The sequence below is a fragment of the Mus caroli genome, unplaced genomic scaffold, assembly GCF_978045245.1.
Source record: "Mus caroli unplaced genomic scaffold, Mus_caroli_1 scaffold_7, whole genome shotgun sequence".
In the NCBI taxonomy this organism is placed as follows: domain Eukaryota; kingdom Metazoa; phylum Chordata; class Mammalia; order Rodentia; family Muridae; genus Mus; species Mus caroli.
In genome coordinates this window covers 17,933,270-17,952,375 of record NW_028227262.1, presented here as the reverse complement: position 1 = coordinate 17,952,375, position 19,106 = coordinate 17,933,270, and the positions used below count along the sequence as shown (strand labels likewise).

The 19,106-nt window shown below is 38.1% G+C and overlaps 1 protein-coding gene across 1 annotated transcript; it reads left to right on the top strand.

The window, feature by feature from the left end:
• Positions 1-1,574: 1,574 nt before the first annotated feature.
• Positions 1,575-6,878, top strand: LOC110297100 (uncharacterized). Its single transcript, XM_021165889.2, has 5 exons — positions 1,575-1,669; positions 3,057-3,083; positions 4,201-4,233; positions 5,480-5,839; positions 6,583-6,878. Exons 1-5 carry the CDS (start codon positions 1,591-1,593, stop codon positions 6,609-6,611), a joined length of 528 nt encoding a protein of 175 aa, XP_021021548.1. The 5' UTR covers positions 1,575-1,590; the 3' UTR covers positions 6,612-6,878.
• The last annotated feature ends 12,228 nt before the right edge of the window (positions 6,879-19,106 follow it).

The following is a 19,106-nucleotide window of genomic DNA, read 5'->3' as shown; positions in this document are numbered from 1 at the left end:
CTTCCGAAGGTCCAGAGTTCAAATCCCAGCAACCACATGGTGGCTCACAACCATCTGTAACGAGATCTGACTCCCTCTTCTGGAGTGTCTGAAGACAGCTACAGTGTACTTACATATAATAAATAAATAAATCTTTAAAAAAAAAGTTAAAAAAAAAAGAAAAATACTTAGAACAAATTCTAGTGCACATTAAGTATATCATATATATTATAACACATTTAGTTATCTATATACTTATCTGTCTAGTAACTCTCTCTCTGTCTCTCTCTCTGTCTCTCTCTTTCTCTCATCTACCTACATACCTATCATCTATATGTCTGTCATCTATCTATCTATTCATGTCTATGATGTCTATTTCTTACCTACCTACATATCAAGAAGTCTATTTATTATTCTATCTATAATCTATTGAGTGCTTTATATTGAACATTAAAATAAAAGAAGGGGCTTAGATATAAAAATTAAGTTTGGAGAAGTGAAAGAAAACCCATGAAATATCCTGAAAAAGAAGCAAGATTAAAATACTATATTCAAGGGTATGTGGAGAAGCTGTGATATGTTTCTTGGGAGAAAAAGTCAAGGATAAAGCACATTTCCATAGAGGAAAGAAAGAAATTATGTTCAGATAAACAATAAAGGTACCTATCAGTTGTGCCTGTGGATGTAACTGATTCATGGAATATTTTAGTGGTGAATCCAAATTCAATCTTTGACATTTTAGTGATTTTACTAAACTTATTTATAGTATTCTAAGGTATTTAAAAAATTAAGATAATTTAAAAATGAATTAAAATAATGTAAGATAATTTTAATTATAGCATGGAATTATTTTTATATTACCAACAAAGTGTCCTCTTTTCCTTAGTTGATAGCTGCAACTTCCAAAAGGACTCAAACAACATGACTCTTTGTTTGATATTATGGAGTGACAGGTGTATCTAATTGAAATTCCTTTTCAAGCCGAACACCTTGAGTTCACTCAGTGACCCTTACAGGATATTGGGTTCCAACCCAGCTATTATTCTGATTATTTTGTGTTAAGATTTGATAGTGCATTCAATTCATGATCTCAATTCTGAGTAGTCATTGTCTTTGAAATATTGAAATGTTGGGTTTGTTCTTTTATTGGCAACTATTCTTCAGTTTTCCAAGTTGTATAAGATAACTTATCTTAGATTTCCTTGACTTATGTATTTTTCTATGACTTTTTTTTAAGTCTGTGATTTTGTTGGCCCATTCTATAGGAAAGTGTCTGAAGTCACTCAGTAGAAATTTAGAACAGTGTTGGACCCTGTAAGAAAACAGAGAAACACAGTTATAAGTGGAATATAAAAAGTAGAAGACAATTAGTAATACTTAGAATTAATAAATGAGGAAAATAAGCCATTGTTTCAAAGAACTTGTAGAAATTTTTTATTCCCTTTGAAGAACACATCCCATTCTTTAATTCACCTTGTCTGGCTGAGTTTCAAGTGACAAATTTGATATGGGTGGAAGTGCCCATCCCATGGTCTTCAAGGTGACATTGTTTCCCTGGGCCTTATAAAGGCTGTGCCTGAAGTTCTTCTAGCACCAAGGGAGAGAGACACCATGGTTGCCTCAAGGATTCTTCTGGTCCTGTTCTCTATAGCCCTGCTGGCCCTGACTTCAGCACAAAGGGTCAATGAAGGTAAGAGGGGAAAAGGGTAGAGTTTGGCTACTTCTTTTAAGAAATCAATATCCAGAGAGTTGGCCAATCAAAGGGTAGGCAATATTATTTCCTGTATCACTTTTTTTTTTTTTTGGAGACAGGATTTCTCTGTATAGCTCTGGCTGTCCTGGAACTCATTCTGTGGACCAGGCTGGCCTTGAACTCAGAAATCTGCGTGCCTCTACCTCTCAAGTGCTTGGATTAAAGGCATGCATCCCCACTGCCCAGCCTGTATCATTTTTTTTTTTTTAACTAATGACAAAACTATGTGTCTGAAAATACCAGTGTATGTTCTAAACTAGCATCTTCAGAGCATAACATTCGCTATTTGAACATCCATATATTTTCCAAATCTACTCTTTGTATGAATAGGGTGGAAATGTTATATAATTCACCTGGAAATTTTGTTTCCTTGCCAACAAAAACTTGAACATTTAGAATTATTGAGAACCTTTATTAAATCTTCATGTTTAATAAAAATCATTTATTGATTCTTCTACTGATTTGCAATGCCATTTGCTTTACATGCAGAGTATTATAGTTTAGTGAACTACAGAGTTCCAGTTAGAATATTTATTTACCAAAATCTGGGCAATTTCTCAATGAAAATACATCGTAGAATGATAGCAAAATTTGAATATCTCATGATACTCAAAACAATATGTTGTTGAACAAGAATGAATTTCTTGTTTATGTGTTTAAAGAAAGTTACATTTTCCCTTAATGCCTTGGATAAAACAGGAGGAAAAATTGCAATATTCAAAAATGAAGCTCTGGTTTGTGGTTAGTGGAATGAGTTCTTCATTATAAATGGGTGGAATATATAACTTAAGATATGATGGAGGCTAAGGATGCCTATGAAGGGTATGATAGAGAATAAACATTTGTTTTATCAGAGAGTCGAAAAGACTTGTATTTGATTAAAGGTGTTTTGGATAACTCCCTGAAATAAGCATTCATGGTTTGGAAAGCTTGTCTTCTGGGAAAAAAACTGTATGTGTAGTAAAATCTTGTTAGTGTAAACAATGAATTGCAGGGCCATGGATGGTTTGATTCTCAAGTTGTATCTGTTCAGGGAGTAACATCATCAAGCATGGTGGTACACCATAAAGGAAGAAATTCAACTGATTGCTTGACTTCTTCTTTATTCATTTTCAGCCCATAAAGGAGACTAGGCTTCTACTTTGGAAAATGATGGTTCATTGTATTGAAATACATATACATGTGTATTGTGTATAAAATGTATCTTAATTTTTCTAGCAGTCTCTTTGGTCTTTTCATAGCTTCTTATGAGTTATACAAGTGCACAGTTGGAATATATTGAATCAAATATTAAGGATTGTGTATTTCTCTTTTAAAATCCTAGATGATGGAAGTGCTCTTCAAGAAGAAGGTCAGTCTCCATTTAAGGCTTTCCTCCATTTTCTTTCAGAGCTTATCACAGTTTAGTTTTTGCTTACTTTTTTGTCATTTAGAAGTTCTAAAAATTGGGTTTAGGAAGTTTCAAAAAGCAAAAGAACAAAAACTCTCAGTGTTTTCATAGTCTTCAGTCATGGTATTCAACACAAGCCAGCCTTTCATATCATGTCTCTTGTTTCAGTGAGATAGTGTCTGGATATTAGCAGAATACATGTACACCATTCATTTGTAAACGTTTTTCTCTAAATAGTACCACAGGCCAAATTTAACAATGGAGTAATAGAAGTCTCTTGTGGATAGGAAAGGGTTTATTTCACTTATTCTTTCAGGTAACAGTCCATTACAGAGGGAAGTCAAGACAGAACTCAAGCAGGGCAAGAACCTAAGCACAGGCAGTAATCCTGAGACTGAGAAGGAGTATGGCTTACTGGTTTGCTCTTTAAGGCCTTCTCAGTCTGCTTTCCTATATAACACAATACCAGATGTTCAAGGATACACTGTCTACCATTGGCTGAACCATTCCCAATCAATCACTAATTAAGAAAATGCCCTGTGTGCTTGCCTGCCTATAGCAGGATCATATGGAGGCATGTTTTTCAATTGAGGTTTATTTCTCTCAAATGACTTTAGCTGTGTTAAGTTGACATAATACCAGCTAGAACAACATATACTTCATTGGAATAGTGAATATGTATGTAATTTGCTTAAATATTATAGTTATCCAATCATTAAATATTCCACTATAGATGTGGGAGAATCAAATAAGAGAAATTAATGAACAATTTTTTGTTCATTAGAAGATAGAGGCAGATGGTACATGCTCTATCTAATGCATGACTGGGGTGTAGAGTTAGGTCAAGTTTAGTCCAAACAATTTAGTAACTGAAAGGTAAGGGAGATTTTGGCCAGTGGTAGAGCACTTGTCTATTGTGCATTAGACTGTAGGGTCAATCCATGACAACAAACAAAACCATTAAAAGCCATGTAGAATTTGTCTTCAGCATGTTTTTTGAATTGTTAATGATTATTCCACTTAGTTTATAATGCCATTTTAAACTTCTTTGTGCATGTGTATTGTTATTTCTTCACAGATGCCCTTGAAATAGGAGACTCCAACCAACAACGTGAGATATTTTAGCTTCAATTAAGTAATTTGGAGTTATTCTAAATGATGTCTATCAATTTCTGGACTACTGATCTAGTATAATGTACCTCTAATTTATTAGATTGACAAAACCTCATGCCTAAGCTTTAATAATTTCCTCTTCTCACTTTTCTACTATTTAGTTATTAGCTCCACATTGTAAAAAGGTTCAAATATCAAAAGAGACAAAACAAAATAATAACAAAAGCAAAATGAGAAAGATGATCCAGGTGGTCGTGACGCATGCCTTTAATCCCAGCACTTGGGAGGCAGAGGCAGGCGGTTTATTGAATTCGAGTCCAGCCTGGTCTACAGAGTGAGTTCCAGGACAACCAGGGCTATACAGAGAAACCCTGTCCCATACAAAAAAAAAAAAAAAAAGAAAAATGAAGAAACGACTCTTTCCCCCCTCTCCTTTCTTCAGTTGTTCTTGTGATGACACACCTATTTTGGTTTTCCTGAAAGAAATGTTCTGATTATTTACCTATTCAACAGCTAAATGGTTCATGGTTAGAATACTTGAGGTACCCATCTAATAGATGGTGAAGTTTGTGCATAACCATTCAATCCTAAAGAACTAAGCATAGAGAATTATGGATATCAGAGTACAGGAGGAAAGGAAAGACCTCATACAAAAGATGGTATAACCCACAGCTTAATCTATGCTTGCATTTTAGTCTATATATACATTCATTAGTCTTAGAAAGTTAAAAATGCCATATAGTTGATGTTAGTATGAGGAGCTGAGTTAGTATCTTGGTGTGAAAGATATTACTCATGGCAAATTGATTTTATACCTATCCTCTAAGCAACAGGCATGTTACGTAACATCATGTTTAAAATAACATTTTTATATTATGATTTCTCTTAGGCACTGAGAAATATGAATGAACACAGGCAATTTCTTATGTATCATGCCAAGTTTATGTTCTGGATAGATGATACTGTATAAAAATAGCAGCACAAAAATATAAAAAGATAGGGGAGAATAAAATTGGGACATGGAAACAAAATGGTCCTCACTAAGTAATTATGCACACCCAAGCAAGATCCCTTTGTCACTATTCTTGCCAATATTGGACCTAGTCACTATTTATTACCATATACCACAGTAAAATAATTTCTCATTAAATTAACTCATTGAGAGATCATATGTTTAACTTGTTGTGCCCATGAAGATTCTTTCTGTTTCTGATTTTCTGGATATGTGTTCTCTCTCCCCAAAGATGGTGATATACATGCAAGGCTAAATGAAATAAAGAAACATTTTCAAGATCAACTAAGTCAGCATGGTAAGGAAGCCATCAAGTCCAAGAAAGTGAAGAATGGCCAACGTGGTAGACGAAGCTCTGATGATGACAGCTTGGAAGTCCAGGATCACCAGAGTGGAAGTGAACGAGCAGGAGGTGGCCAAGGAGGCCGTGGTCGCAGTGAACTAAAAGGCCAGAATGGAAAAGGTAGCCAGAAAGGCAAGAAAGGCAAAGGTGGCCAGCGAGAACAGAAAGGAAACGGTGGCCAGCAAAAACAGAAAGGAAAAGGTGGCCAGAAAAAAGAGAAAGGAAGAGGTGGCCAGAGAAGCCAGCAGGGTCAGTACAACAGGAGTCTTAATGACCAACCAACCAACCAAACAAACAAACAAAAAACAAACAAACAAAAATACCGAAAAGGAGAACCAACTAAAGATGGTCTCCAGTGATTCCCTCAGAGCAAATTAAATTCTATCATTTAGTAAACTTCTTTTTCAATTTCCCAGTTTTTCTCATTTCTCTGAGTCTTGCATCTTCTCTTTCTCTCCAACACTTCTTCCCAGCTCTGTTCTTGCCATTCTCACCACCTTGCATCTACGTATAGAAAGCCCCTCTTTCTTCTCACAGTAGCAAGTGTTTCCTATGCCCCATCTGAATCTCTCATCAAATTAGTTTGATATGTTTCTAAGTTTTTCTCTCTTTTATCATCTCACCTTCTTTTTCTTCTTTCTTCTTCACTACTTCTCCTAACCTCTCCCCTCTCCTCTTCTGTCTTCTACTTTCTTTTTCTCTTGTTTAATATTTTTTCCCTTTATTCCTCCCTTTTTCTTTTTTCCTTTCTTTCTTCTTTCTTTTTATTGAGACAGGGCTTCACTTTGTAGCCCAGCCTGGCCTGAAATTCACCATGCATTCCATGTTTGCCTCACATTCAGTGATCTTCCTGTCTCACTATTCTGAGTGGAATTAGGCATGGGTCACGATTTCCAGCAACATAATGTATTTTAATGAGACTACTGGGTGTTGAAGGTATCAGACACACGCTTAGGACTATTTGACTTTTAAAGTCCTTCTCTTTGTTTCAGATAATGTTCAAGAAGTTTACCAGGAGTAAACCACTGGGCCTGGTCTTTCCTCAAGTTCAAAGCATCAATAAAACCAGCAGCATAAATACCTTGGCTTCTGTCTTTCTTCTAGGATTATGGTTTTCCAACCTGATCTGTGCCCTGGAGATGTTCAAATTTGATTGTGGCTTAACATATGTTTGAGAGCAAAGGATAATATTCTTGTAACCAGTGACCAAATTATCAATATACAAAATTTCTTAGTTCAAGAAGAAATTTACATTGCAATCTTCAATGACAATATTTCTTTTTTTTTTTTTTTTCAAATTCTTTTCTTAGATATTTCCTTCATTACATTACAAATGTTATCCCGAAAGTCACCTATATCCTTCTCCAACCCTGCTACTTAACCCACCCACTCCTGCTTCCTGGACCTGTCATTCCCTTGTACTGGAGCATAAATCTTCCCAAGACCAAGGGACTTGCCTCCCACTGATATCAGACTAGGCCACCCTATGCTACATATGCAACTAGAGACACAAGCTCTGAGGGGTACTGGTTAGTTCATATTGTTTTTACTCCTATTGGGTTGCAGACCCCTTTACCTTTTTGGGTACTTTCTTTAGCTCCTTCCTTGGAGGCCCTGTGTTCCATCCAATAGATGACTGTGTGTATCCATTTCTTTATTTGCCAGGCACTGGCATAGACTCACAAGAGACAGCTATATCAGAGTTCTTTCAGCAAAATCTTGCTGGATTATGTAATAATATCTGGATTTGGTGGTTATTTATTTGATGGATCTCCAGATGAGGCAGTCTGGCTTTTCTTTCCTCATGCTCTGCTCTGAACTTTGTCTCTGTAACTCCTTCCATAGGTATATTGTACCCCCCCCCCATTCTAAGAAGTAACAAAGTGTCCACAGTTTGGTCTTCCTTCTTCTTGAGTTTCATGTGTTTTGCAAATTGTATCTTGGATATTCTAAGTTTCTGTGCTAATATCCACTTATCAGTGAGTGCATATCATGTGAGTTCTTTTGTGATTGGATTACCTCACTCAGGATCATTTCCTCCAGATCCATCCATTTGCCTAAAAATTTCATAAATTCATTGTTTTTAATAGCTGAGTAGTACTCCCTTGTGTAAATATACCATATTTTCTGTATCCATTCCTATGCTGAGGGACTTCTGTGTTCTTTCCAGCTTCTGGCTGTTATAAATAAGGCTGCTATGAACATAATGAAGCATGTGTCCTTCTTACCGGTCGGAACATCTTCTGGGGTATATACCCAGGAGAGGTATTGCTGGATCTTCTGGTAGTACTATGTCCAATTTTCTGAGGAACCGCCAGACCGATTTCCAGAGTGTTTGTACCAGGTTGCAATCCCACTAGCAATGGAGGAGTGTCCATCTTTCTCCACATCCTTGCCAGCATCTGCTGTCACCTGAATTTTTGATCTTAGGCATTCTGACTTGTGTGAGGTGGAATATCAGTGTTGTTTTGACTTGCGTTTCCCTGATGATTAAGGATGTTGAACATTTTTTTCAGGTGCTTCGCAGCCTTTCAGTATTCCTCAGTTGAGAATTCTTTTTTTTTTTCAATTTTTTTATTAGATATTTTCTTCATTTACATTTCATATGCTATCCAGAAAGACTCCCATATGATTCCTCGCCCACATACTCTACCCACCCACTTCTACTTTTTGGCCCTGGCGTCCCCCTGTACTGGGGAATATAAAGTTTGCAAGACCAAGGGGCCTCTCTTCCCAATGATGGCAGACTAGGCCATCTTCTGCTATATATGCAGCTAGAGACTCCCACTCTGGGGGTACTATTAGTTCATATTGTTGTTCCACCTATAGTGTTGCAGACCCCTTCAGCTCCTTAGGTACCTTCTCTAGCTCCTCTATAGTGGGACCCGTGTTCCATCCAATAGATGACTATGAGCATCCACTTCTGTATTTGCTAGGCACTGGCATAGCCTCACCAGAGACAGCTATATCAGGTTCCTTTCAGCAAAATCTTGCTGGCATGTGCAATAGTGTCTGTGTTTGGTGGCTGATTATGGGATGGACCTCTGCCACACACACACTCCAGTGAAGTCTGCTTGACAGGCTGAGAAGCCTAAAAGCCACTCACGAGGTAAAGAGTTTCACAGAAACTCACCTCTTGGAGTTTTGGCGTTCTCACTTACCCATATACTCATACCCTATTCCCACGTTAGTCTGGTGTATGGAAAAATTCTGTTATAGTTAAGTCTCCCCAATGTTCCAAGGTTCCAGAAGCTGAGCTTAGAATCCTGTAAGAATGCAGTAAGGAAGTTAACCTATTCAGTTACTAGTTAAGCATTACAAAAGACAGAGCCAGTGGCTCAGAGCTGGTCTGCAGAAAGAGCCAGGGAATCTCACTGAGATAGAAATCTTCAGTGCAGGCTACATTACATATCAGAAGCAAGTTGGTGAATTCTCCTGACAAGTGGAGATTCTCCAGATACTTAAAAGTTACACTCATATGAGAATTTAGCAAGGCCTAGGAATTAGGGGGCTTGTGATATTGCATTATTCATGAATCCTGCCAAGAGTAGAACCCCCTGGTGCTAGCCTTCACAAGGTTCAAAGATATAACACTAGAGTGTGAAATTCTTACCTGTCACTAAGCTGACCCTAGGCAGGACTGCTTTATCTTTACTGTAAACATCTACCTGGTTCCTGTAAATCCTTTTGAAGTCATTCTTTTGTTTTGTACCTGGTAACTTCAATGTACCTTGCCAGCTGTGACTTCCCGACCCCTTGTATTTTCTGTACTATATAAGACTGGGGTTCACTTTGTGACAATACATTCAGATTCTACACAATCTCGTATGTTGGTCTGTCTGTCACCCACTGACACTTTGCCCACCTGCCCCAGAGACCTGTTCCATGCAGACAAAGGGATCCAGATGGTCTGTGGCAGACCGCCAGGTGGCACATTGTCTGGATGGTCCCCCCTTTCCTCTCAGCTCCAAACTTTGTCCCTGTAACTCCTTCCATGGGTATTTTGTTCCCTATTCTAAGTAAGAATGAAGTATCCATGCTTTTGTCTTCCTTCTTCTTGATTTTCTTGTTTTTCAAATTGTATCTTGGATATTCTAAATTTCTGGGCTAATATCCACTTATCACTGAGTTTATATCTAGTGAGTTCTTTTGTGATTGGGTTACCTCACTCAGGAAGATATCCTCCAGATGCATCCATTTGCCTAAGAATTTCATGAATTCATTGTTTTTAATTGTTGAGTAGAACTTCATAGTGTAAATGTACCACAATTTCTGTATCCACTCGTCTGTTGTGGGACATCTGGGTTCTTTGCAGCTTCTGACTATTATAAACAAGGGTGCTATGAACATGGTAGAGTATGTGTTCTTATTACAAGTTGGAAAATCTTCTGTGTATATGCCCAGGAGATGAATTGCTGGATCTTCTGGTAGTATTATGTCCAGTTTTCTGAGGAAGCACCAGACTGATTTGCAGAGTGACTGTACCAGTTTGCAATTCCACCAACAATGGAGGAGTATCTCTCTTTCTCCACATCCTTGCCAACGTCTGCTGTCACCTGAGTTTTTGATCTTAGGCATTCTGACTGGTGTGACATAGAATGTCAGGGTTGTTTTGATTTGCATTTCCCTCATGATTAAGGATCTTGAACAGTTTTTCAGATGCTTCTCAGCCATTTGGTATTCCTCAGTTGAGTATTCTTTGTTTAGCTCTGTACCCCATTTTAAAAATAGAGTTGTTTGATTTTCAGGAGTCCATCTTCTTGAGTTCTTTATATATATTGGACATAAGTCTCCTATAAGATTTAGGATTGCTAAAGATGCTTTCCCAATCTGTTGGTGGCCTTTTTGTCTTATTTTTTTATTAGGTATTTATTTCATTTTCATTTTCAATGCTATCCCAAAAGTCCTCCACACCCCTTCCCCACCCACTCCCCCACCCACCCACTCACACTTCTTGGCCCCGGTGTTCCCCTGTACTGAGGCATATAAAGTTTGTATGACCAATGGGCCTCTCTTTCCACTGATGGCCGACTAGGCCATTTTCTGATACATATGCAGGTAGAGACATGAGTTCCCAAGGGTACTGGTTAGTTCATATTGTTGTTCCACCTATAGGGTTGCAGATCCCCTCAGCTCCTTGGGTACTTTTTATAGCTCCTCCATTGAGGGCCCTGTGATCCCTCCAATAGTTGACTGTGAGCATCCCCTTCTGTGTTTGCTTTTTGTCTTATTGACAGTGTACTATGCCTTACAGAAGCTTTGCAATTTTATGAGGTTCCATTTGTCAATTCTCAATCTTACAGTATAAGCCAAATTTCTATTCAGGAATTTTTCCACTGTGCCCATATCTTTGAGGCATTTTCCCACTTTCTCCTCTACTAGTTTCAGTGTCTCTGGTTGGAATTTTCTGAAGAAAGAAATTAAAGAAGATCTCAGACGGCCCTTTCTAACATGGTGAAGAATTGAGTTGGAATTTTGATAGAGATTGCATTTAATCTGTAGACTGCTTTCAGCAAGATAGCCATTTTTACAATATTAATCTTGCCAATTCATGAGTATGGAAGGTCTTTCTGTCTTCTGAGATCTTCTTTGATTTCTTTCTTCAGAGACTTGAAGTTATCATACAGATCTTTCACTTCCTTAGTTAGAGTCACACTTAGGTATTTTATATTATTTGTGACTATTGTGAAGGGTGTTGTTTCCCTATTTCCTTTCTCAGTCTGTTTATCCTTTGTGTAGAGAAAGGTCACTGAGTTGTTTGAGTTAATTTTATATCTAGCTAATGAACTGAAGCTGTTTATAATATTTAGGAATTCTCTGGTGAAATTTTCAGGATCACTTATAAATACTATCATATCATCTGCAAATAGTGATATTTTGACTTATACCTTTCCAATTGGTATTCCCTTGATCTCCTTTTGTTGTCTAATTGATCTGGCTAGGACTTCAAGTACTATATTGAATAGGTAGGGAAAAGTGGGCAGCCTTATCTAGTCCCTGATTTTAGTGAGATTGCTTCCAGTTTCTCTCCATTTAGTTTGATGTTGGCTACTGGTTAGCGGTAGATTGCTTTTATCATGTTTAGGTATGGGCCTTGAATTCCTGATCTTTCCAAGACTTTTATCATGAATGGGTGTTGGATCTTGTCGAATGATCATGTGGTTTTTGTCTGTGAGTTTGTTTATATAGTGGATTGCATTGATGGATTTCCATATATTAAACCACCCCTGCATTTCTGGAATGAAGCCTACTTGATCACGACGGATGATCATTTTGATATGTTCTTGGATTTGGTTAGCCAGAATTTTATTGAGTATTTTTGCATCAATATTCATAAGGGAAATTGGTTCTGAAGTTCTCTTTCTTTGTTGGGTCTTTGTGTGGTTTAGGTATCAGAGTAATTGTGGCTTCATAGAATGAATTGAGTACAGTATCCTCTGTTTCTATTTTGTGAAATAGTTTGAGGAGGATTGGAATTAGGTCTTCTTTGAAGATCTGATAGAACTCTGCACTAAACCCATCTGGTCCTGTGCTTTTTTTGGTTGGGATACTATTTGTGACTGCTTCTATTTCTTTAGGGGATATGAGGCTGTTTAGATTGTTAATCTGATCCTGATTTAACTTTGGTACCTGGTATCTGTCTAGAAAATTGTACATTTCATCCCGGTTTTCCAGTGTTGTTGAGTATAGCCTTTTGTAGTTGAATCTGATGATGCTTTGGATTTCCTCAAGTTCTGTTGTTATGTCTCCCTTTTGATTTCTGATTTTGTTAATTAGGATACTGTCTCTGTGCCTTCTATTTAGTTTGGCTAATGGTTTATCTATCTTTTTGATTTTCTCAAAGAACCAGCTCCTCCTTTGGTTGATTCTTTGAATAGTTCTTGTTTCCACTAGGTTGATTCCAGCCCTGAGTTTATTTCCTGCAGTCTACTCCCTTTTGGTGAATTTGCTTCATTTTGTTCTAGAGCTTTTAGGTGTGTTGTCAAGCTGCTAGTGTATGCTTTCTCTAGTTTCTTTTTGGCAGCACTCAGAGCTATGAATTTTCTTCTTAGGACTGCTTTCATTGTGTCCCATAAGTTTGTGTATGTTGTGCCTTCATTTTCATTAAACTCTAAAATGTCTTTAATTTTTTTCTTTATTTCTTCCTTGACCAAGGTATCATTGGATTAGGGTTAGGGTTCAGCTTCCATGTGCATGTTGGCGTTCTATTATTTATGTTGTTATTGAAGATCAGCCACAGTCAGTGGTGGTCTGATAGGATGCATGAGATAATTTCAATATTTTTGTATCTGTTGAGGCCTGTTTTGTGATTGATTATATGGTCAGTTTTTGAGAAGGTACCATGAGATGTTGAGAAGAAGGTATATCATTTTGTTTTAGGATAAAATGTTCTGTAGATATCTGTTACATCCATTTGTTCCATAACTTCTGCTAGTTTCACTGTGTCCCTGTTTAGTTTTTGTTTCCAGGATCTGTCCATTGATGAGAGTGGAGTGTTAAAGACTTTTATTTTGTAAATGGATGCCATTTCATTTGGAGTGTAGATATTCAGAATTGAGAGGTCATCTTGGAAGATTTTACCTTTGAGGAGTATGAAGTGCCCCTCCTTGTCTTTTTGATAACTTTGGATTGGAAGTCGATTTTATTCGATATTAGACTGGCTACTCTATCTTGTTTCTTGGGATCATTTGCTTGGAAAATTGTTTTCCAGCTTTTTACACTGAGGTAGTCTGTCTTTTTCCCTGACGTGGGTTTCCTGTAAGCAACAAAATGTTGGGTCCTCTTTGTGTAGCCAGTCTATTAGTCTATGCCTTTTTACTGGGGAATTGAGTCCACTGACGTTAAGAGAAATTAAAGAAAAGTTATTGTTGCTTCCTGTTATTTCTGTTGGTGTTTTCCCTTTATTATCCATTGAAGGGCTGGATTCGTGCAAAGATATTGTGTGAATTTGGTTTTGTCATGGAATACTTTGATTTCTCCATCTATAGTAATTAAAAGTTTTCCTGGGTATAGTAGCCTGGGTTTGCATTTGTGTTCCCTTAGGGTCTGTATAACCTCTGTCCAGGATCTTCTGGCTTTCAAAGTCTCTGGTTAGAAGTCTGGTGTAATTCTCATAGGTCTGCCTTTATATGTTACTTGACCTTTTTCCCTTGTTGCTTTAAATATTCTATCATTATTTTGTGCATTTTTTGTTCTGATTATTATGTGTCGGGAGGAATTTCTTTTCTGGTCCAATCTATCTGGATTTCTCTAGGATTATTGTACATTCATGGGCATTTCTTGTTAGAGAAGTTTTCTTCTCTAATTTTGTTGAAGATATTTACTGGTCCTTTAACTTGAATATCTTCATCCTCATCTACTTCTATTATCCTTAGGTTTAGTCTTTTCATTGTGTCCTGGATTTCCTGTATGTTTTGAGTTAGGATCCTTTGTGCATTTTGCATTTTTTTTTTTTTTGATTTTTTTGTTCTCTATGGAATCTTCTGCACCTGAGATTCTCTCTTCCATCTATTGTATTCTGTTGCTGATGGTCACATATATGAGTTCTAATTTCTTTCTTAGGATTTCTATATTCAGATTTGTCCCTTTTTGTGATTTCTTTATTGTTTCTACTTCCATTTTTAGATCCTGGATGTTCTTGTTTAATTCTATCACTTGCTTAGTAATGTTTTCCTGAAATTCTTTAAGGGATTTTTGTATTTCCTCTTTCACAACTCTTTCTGTTTACCTGTGGTTTCCTGTATTTTTTTTAATTAGGTATTTATTTCATTTACATTTCCAATGCTATCCCAAAAGTACCCCACATGCTCACCCACCCACTCCCCCACCCACCCACTCCCACTTCTTGGCCCCAGCGTTCCCCTGTACTGAGGCATATAAAGTTTGCAGGACCAATGGCCTCTCTTTCCACTGATGGCCGACTAGGCCATCTTCTGATATATATGTAGCTAGAGATATGAGCTCCGGGGGGTACTGGTTAGTTCATATTTTTGTTCCACCTATAGGGTTGCAGATCACTTTAGCTCCTTGATTACTTTCTCTAGCTCCTCCATTGGGGGCCCTGTGATCCATCCAACAGCTGATTGTGAGCATCCACTTCTGTGTTTGCTAGACCCTGGCCTAGTCTCACAAGAGACAGCTATATCTGGGTCCGTTCAGCATAATCTTGTTAGTGTATGCAATGTTGTCAGCGTTTGGAAGCTGATTATGTGATGGATCCCCAGATATGGCAGTCTCTAGATGGTCCATCCTTTCATCTCTGCTCCAAACTTTGTCTGTGTAGCTCCTTCCATGGTGTTTTGTTCCCAATTCTAAGAAGGGACAAAGTATCCATACTTTGATCTTCTTTCTTCTTGAGTTTCATGTGTTTAGCAAATTGTATCTTATATCTTGGGTATTCTAAGTTTCTGGGCTAATATCCACTTATCGGTGAGTACATATCATTTGAGTTCTTTTGTGATTGGGTTATCTCACTCAGAATGATGCCCTCCAGGTCCAACCATTTGCCTAGGAATTTCATAAATTTGGTTTTTTTAATAGCTGAGTAGTACTCCATTGTGTAAATGTACCACATTTATTTTTTGTATCCATTACTATGTTGAGGGGCATCTGGGTTCTTTCCAGCTTCTGGCAATTATAAATAAGGCTGCTATGAACATAGTAGAGCATGTGTCTTTCTTACCAGTTGGAACATCTTCTGGATATATGCCCAGGAGAGGTATTGCGGGATCCTCCGGTAGTACTATGTCCAATTTTCTGAGGAACCACCAGACTGATTTCCAGAGTGGTTGTACAAGCTTGCAATCCCACCAACAATGGAGGAGTGTTCCTCTTTCTCCACATCCTCACCAGCATCTGCTGTCACCTGAATTTTTGATCTTAGCCATTCTGACTGGAATGAGGTGGAATCTCCGGGTTGTTTTGATTTGCATTTCCCTGATTATTAAGGATGTTGAACATTTTTTCTTTTTTTTTAATTTTTAATATTTTGATTGCATATTTTCCTCAATTACATTTCCAATGCTATCCCAAAAGTCCCCCATACCACCCCCCACTTCCCTACCCACCCATTCCCATTCTTTTGGCCCTGGCATTCCCCTATATTGGGGCATATAAAGTTTGCAAGTCCAATGGGCCTCTCTTTCCGGTGATGGCCGACTAGGCCATCTTTCGATATATATGCAGCTAGAGACAAGAGCTCCGGGGTACTGGTTAGTTCATCATGTTGTTCCAACTATAGGGTTGCAGATCCCTTTAGCTCCTTGGGTACTTTCTCTAGCTTCTCCATTGGGAGCCCTGTGATACATCCAATAGCTGACTGTGAGCATCCACTCCTGTGTTTGCTAGGCCCCGGCATAGTCTCACAAGAGACAGCTATATTTGGGTCCTTTCAGCAAAATCTTGCTAGTGTATGCAATGGTGTCAGCGTTTGGAAGCTGATTATGGGATGGATCCCTGGATATGGCAGTCTCTAGATGGTCCATCCTTTCATCACAGCTCCAATCTTTGTCTCTGTAACTCCTTCCATGGGTGTTTTGTTCCCAATTCTAAGAAGGGGCATATTGTCCACACTTTGGTCTTCATTCTTCTTGAGTTTCATGCGTTTAGCAAGTTGTATCTTATATCTTGGGTATCCTAAGTTTTGGGCTAATATCCACTTATCAGTGAATACATATTGTGTGAGTTCCTTTGTGATTGTGTTACCTCACTCAAGATGATGCCCTCCAGGTCCATCCATTTGGCTAGGAATTTCATAAATTCATTCTTTTTAATAGCTGAGTAGTACTCCATTGTGTAAATGTACCATAATTTCTGTATCCATTCCTCTGTTGAGGGACATCTGGGTTCTTTCCAGCTTCTGGCTATTATAAATAGGGCTGCTATGAACATAGTGGAGCATGTGTCCTTCTTACCGGTTGGGACATCTTCTGGATATATGCCCAGGAGAGGTATTGCTGGATCCTCCGGTAGTACTATGTCCAGTTTTCTGAGGAACCGCCAGACTGATTTCCAGAGTGGTTGTACAAGCTTGCAATCCCACCAACAATGGAGGAGTGTTCCTCTTTTTCCACATCCTTGCCAGCATCTGCTGTCACCTGAATTTTTGATCTTAGCCATTCTGACTGGTGTGAGGTGGAATCTCAGGGTTGTTTTGATTTTCATTTCCCTGATGATTAAGGATGTTGAACATTGTTTCAGGTGCTTCTCAGCCATTTGGTATTCCTGAGTTGAGAATTCTTTGTTTAGCCCTGGACCCAAATTTTTAATAGGGTTATTTGATTTTCTGGAGTGCATCTTCTTGAGTTTTTTTTAAATATATATTTGATATTAGTACACTATATCATTTAGGACTGGTAAAGATCCTTTCCTAATCTGTTGGCGGCCTTTTTTGTCTTATTGAAAGTGTCTTGTGCCTTACAGAAGCATTGAAATTTTATGAGGTCCCATTTGTCAATTCTTGATCTTACAGCACAAGCCATTGCTCTTCTGTTCAGGAATTTTTCTCATGTGCCTATATCTTTGAGGCTTTCCCCCACTTTTTCCTCTATAAGTTTCAGTGTCTCTGTTTTTATGTGAAGTTCCATGATCCACTCAGACTTGACTTAGTACAATTAGATAAGAATGTATCAATTCACATTCTTCTATATGATAAATGCCAGTTGTGCCAGCACCATTTTTTGAAAATGCTGTCTTTTTTTCCCCACTGGATGGTTTTAGCTCCCTTGTCAAAGATCAAGTGACCCATAGGTTTGTGGGATCATTTCTGTGTCCTCAATTCTATTCCATTGGTCTACCTGTTTGTCGCTGCTGTACCAGTACCATGTGTTTTTTAATCACAATTGCTCTGTAGTACAGCTTTAGGTCACATTTGGTGATTCCAGCAGAGATTCTTTTATCATTGAGAAGATTTTTTTGCTATCCTAGGTTTTCTGTTATTCTAGATTAATTTGCAAGTTGCCCTTTCTAATTCATTGAAGAATTGTGTTGGAATTTTGATGGGGATGCATTGAATCTATACATTGCCTTTGGCAAGATAGCCATTTTTACTACATTGATCCTGCCATTCCATGAGCATGGGAGATATTTCCATCTTCTGAGATCTTCTTTGATTTCTTTCTTCAGAGACTTGAAGTTCTTATTATACAGATGATTCACTTCCTTACTGAGAGTCACACCCAGGTATTTTATATTATTTTTGGCTATTATGAAAGGTGTTTTTTCCCTAATTTCTTCTCAGCCTGTTTATCATTTGTGTAGAGAAAAGGCATTGACTTGTTTGATTTAATTTTATATCTGGTTACTTCACTGAAGCTCTTTATCATGGTTAGGAGTTATTTGGTAGAATTTTTAGAATCACTTATATATACTACCACATCATCTGCAAATAGTGATATATTGTTTTCTTTTTTCTTTTTATTATTTAAGATATTTTCTTCATTTACATTTCAAATGCCACCCTGAAAGTCCCCTATAACCTCCCCCAACCCTGCTACCCTACTTAACCACCCCCAACTCTTGGCCCTGGTGTTCCCTTGAACTGGTGCATACAAAGTTTGCAAGAACAAGGGTCCTCTCTTCCCAATGATGTCTGACCAGGCCATCTTCTGCTACATATGTGACCAGAGACATGAGCTCTGTGTATGCTGGTTAGTTCATGTTGTTGTTCCACCTGTAGGGTTGAAGAACCCTTCAGCTCCTTGGGTAACTTCTCTAGCTTTTCCATTGGAGGCCCCGTGTTCCATCTTATAGATGACTGTGAGCATCCACCTCTGCATCTGCAAGGCATTGGCATAGCCCCACACAGGACAGCCATATCAGAGTCTTTTCAGAAATATCCTGCTGGCATGTGCAAGAGTGTCTGCATTTGGTGGCTGACTATGGGATGGATCCCTGGGTTGGGCAATCTCTGGATGGTTCATCCCTTCGTCCCACCTCCAAACCCTGTCTCTAGTACTCCCTCCATGGGTATCCTGTTCCCCATTCTAAGGATGAATGAAGAATCCATGAGTTGGTCCTCCTTCCTCTTGATTTGCTTGTATTTTGCAAATTGTATCTTGAATATTCTAAGTTTCTGGGCTAACATCCACTTACCAGTGGTCTTGTTTTGTAATTGGGTTAACTCACTCAGGATGATATCTTCCAGATACATCCATATGCCCAAGAATTTCATATATTGATTGTTTTTAATACCTGAGTGGTACTTGATTGTGTAAATGTACCACATTTTTGTATCCATTCTTCTGTTGAGGGACAACTGGGTACTTTTCAGCTTCTGGAAATTATAAATAAGGCTGCTATGAACATAGTGGAGCATGTGTTCTTATTACAAATTGGAACATCTTCTGGGTATGTGCCCAGGAGACGTGATGCTGAATCTTTCAGTAGTACTATGTCCAATTTTCTGAGGAACAGCCAGGCTGATTTCCACTATGGTTGTATAAGATTGCAATTCCACCAGCAATGGAGGGGTGTTGCTCTTTTTCCACATCCTTGCTAGCATCTGCTGTCACCTGAA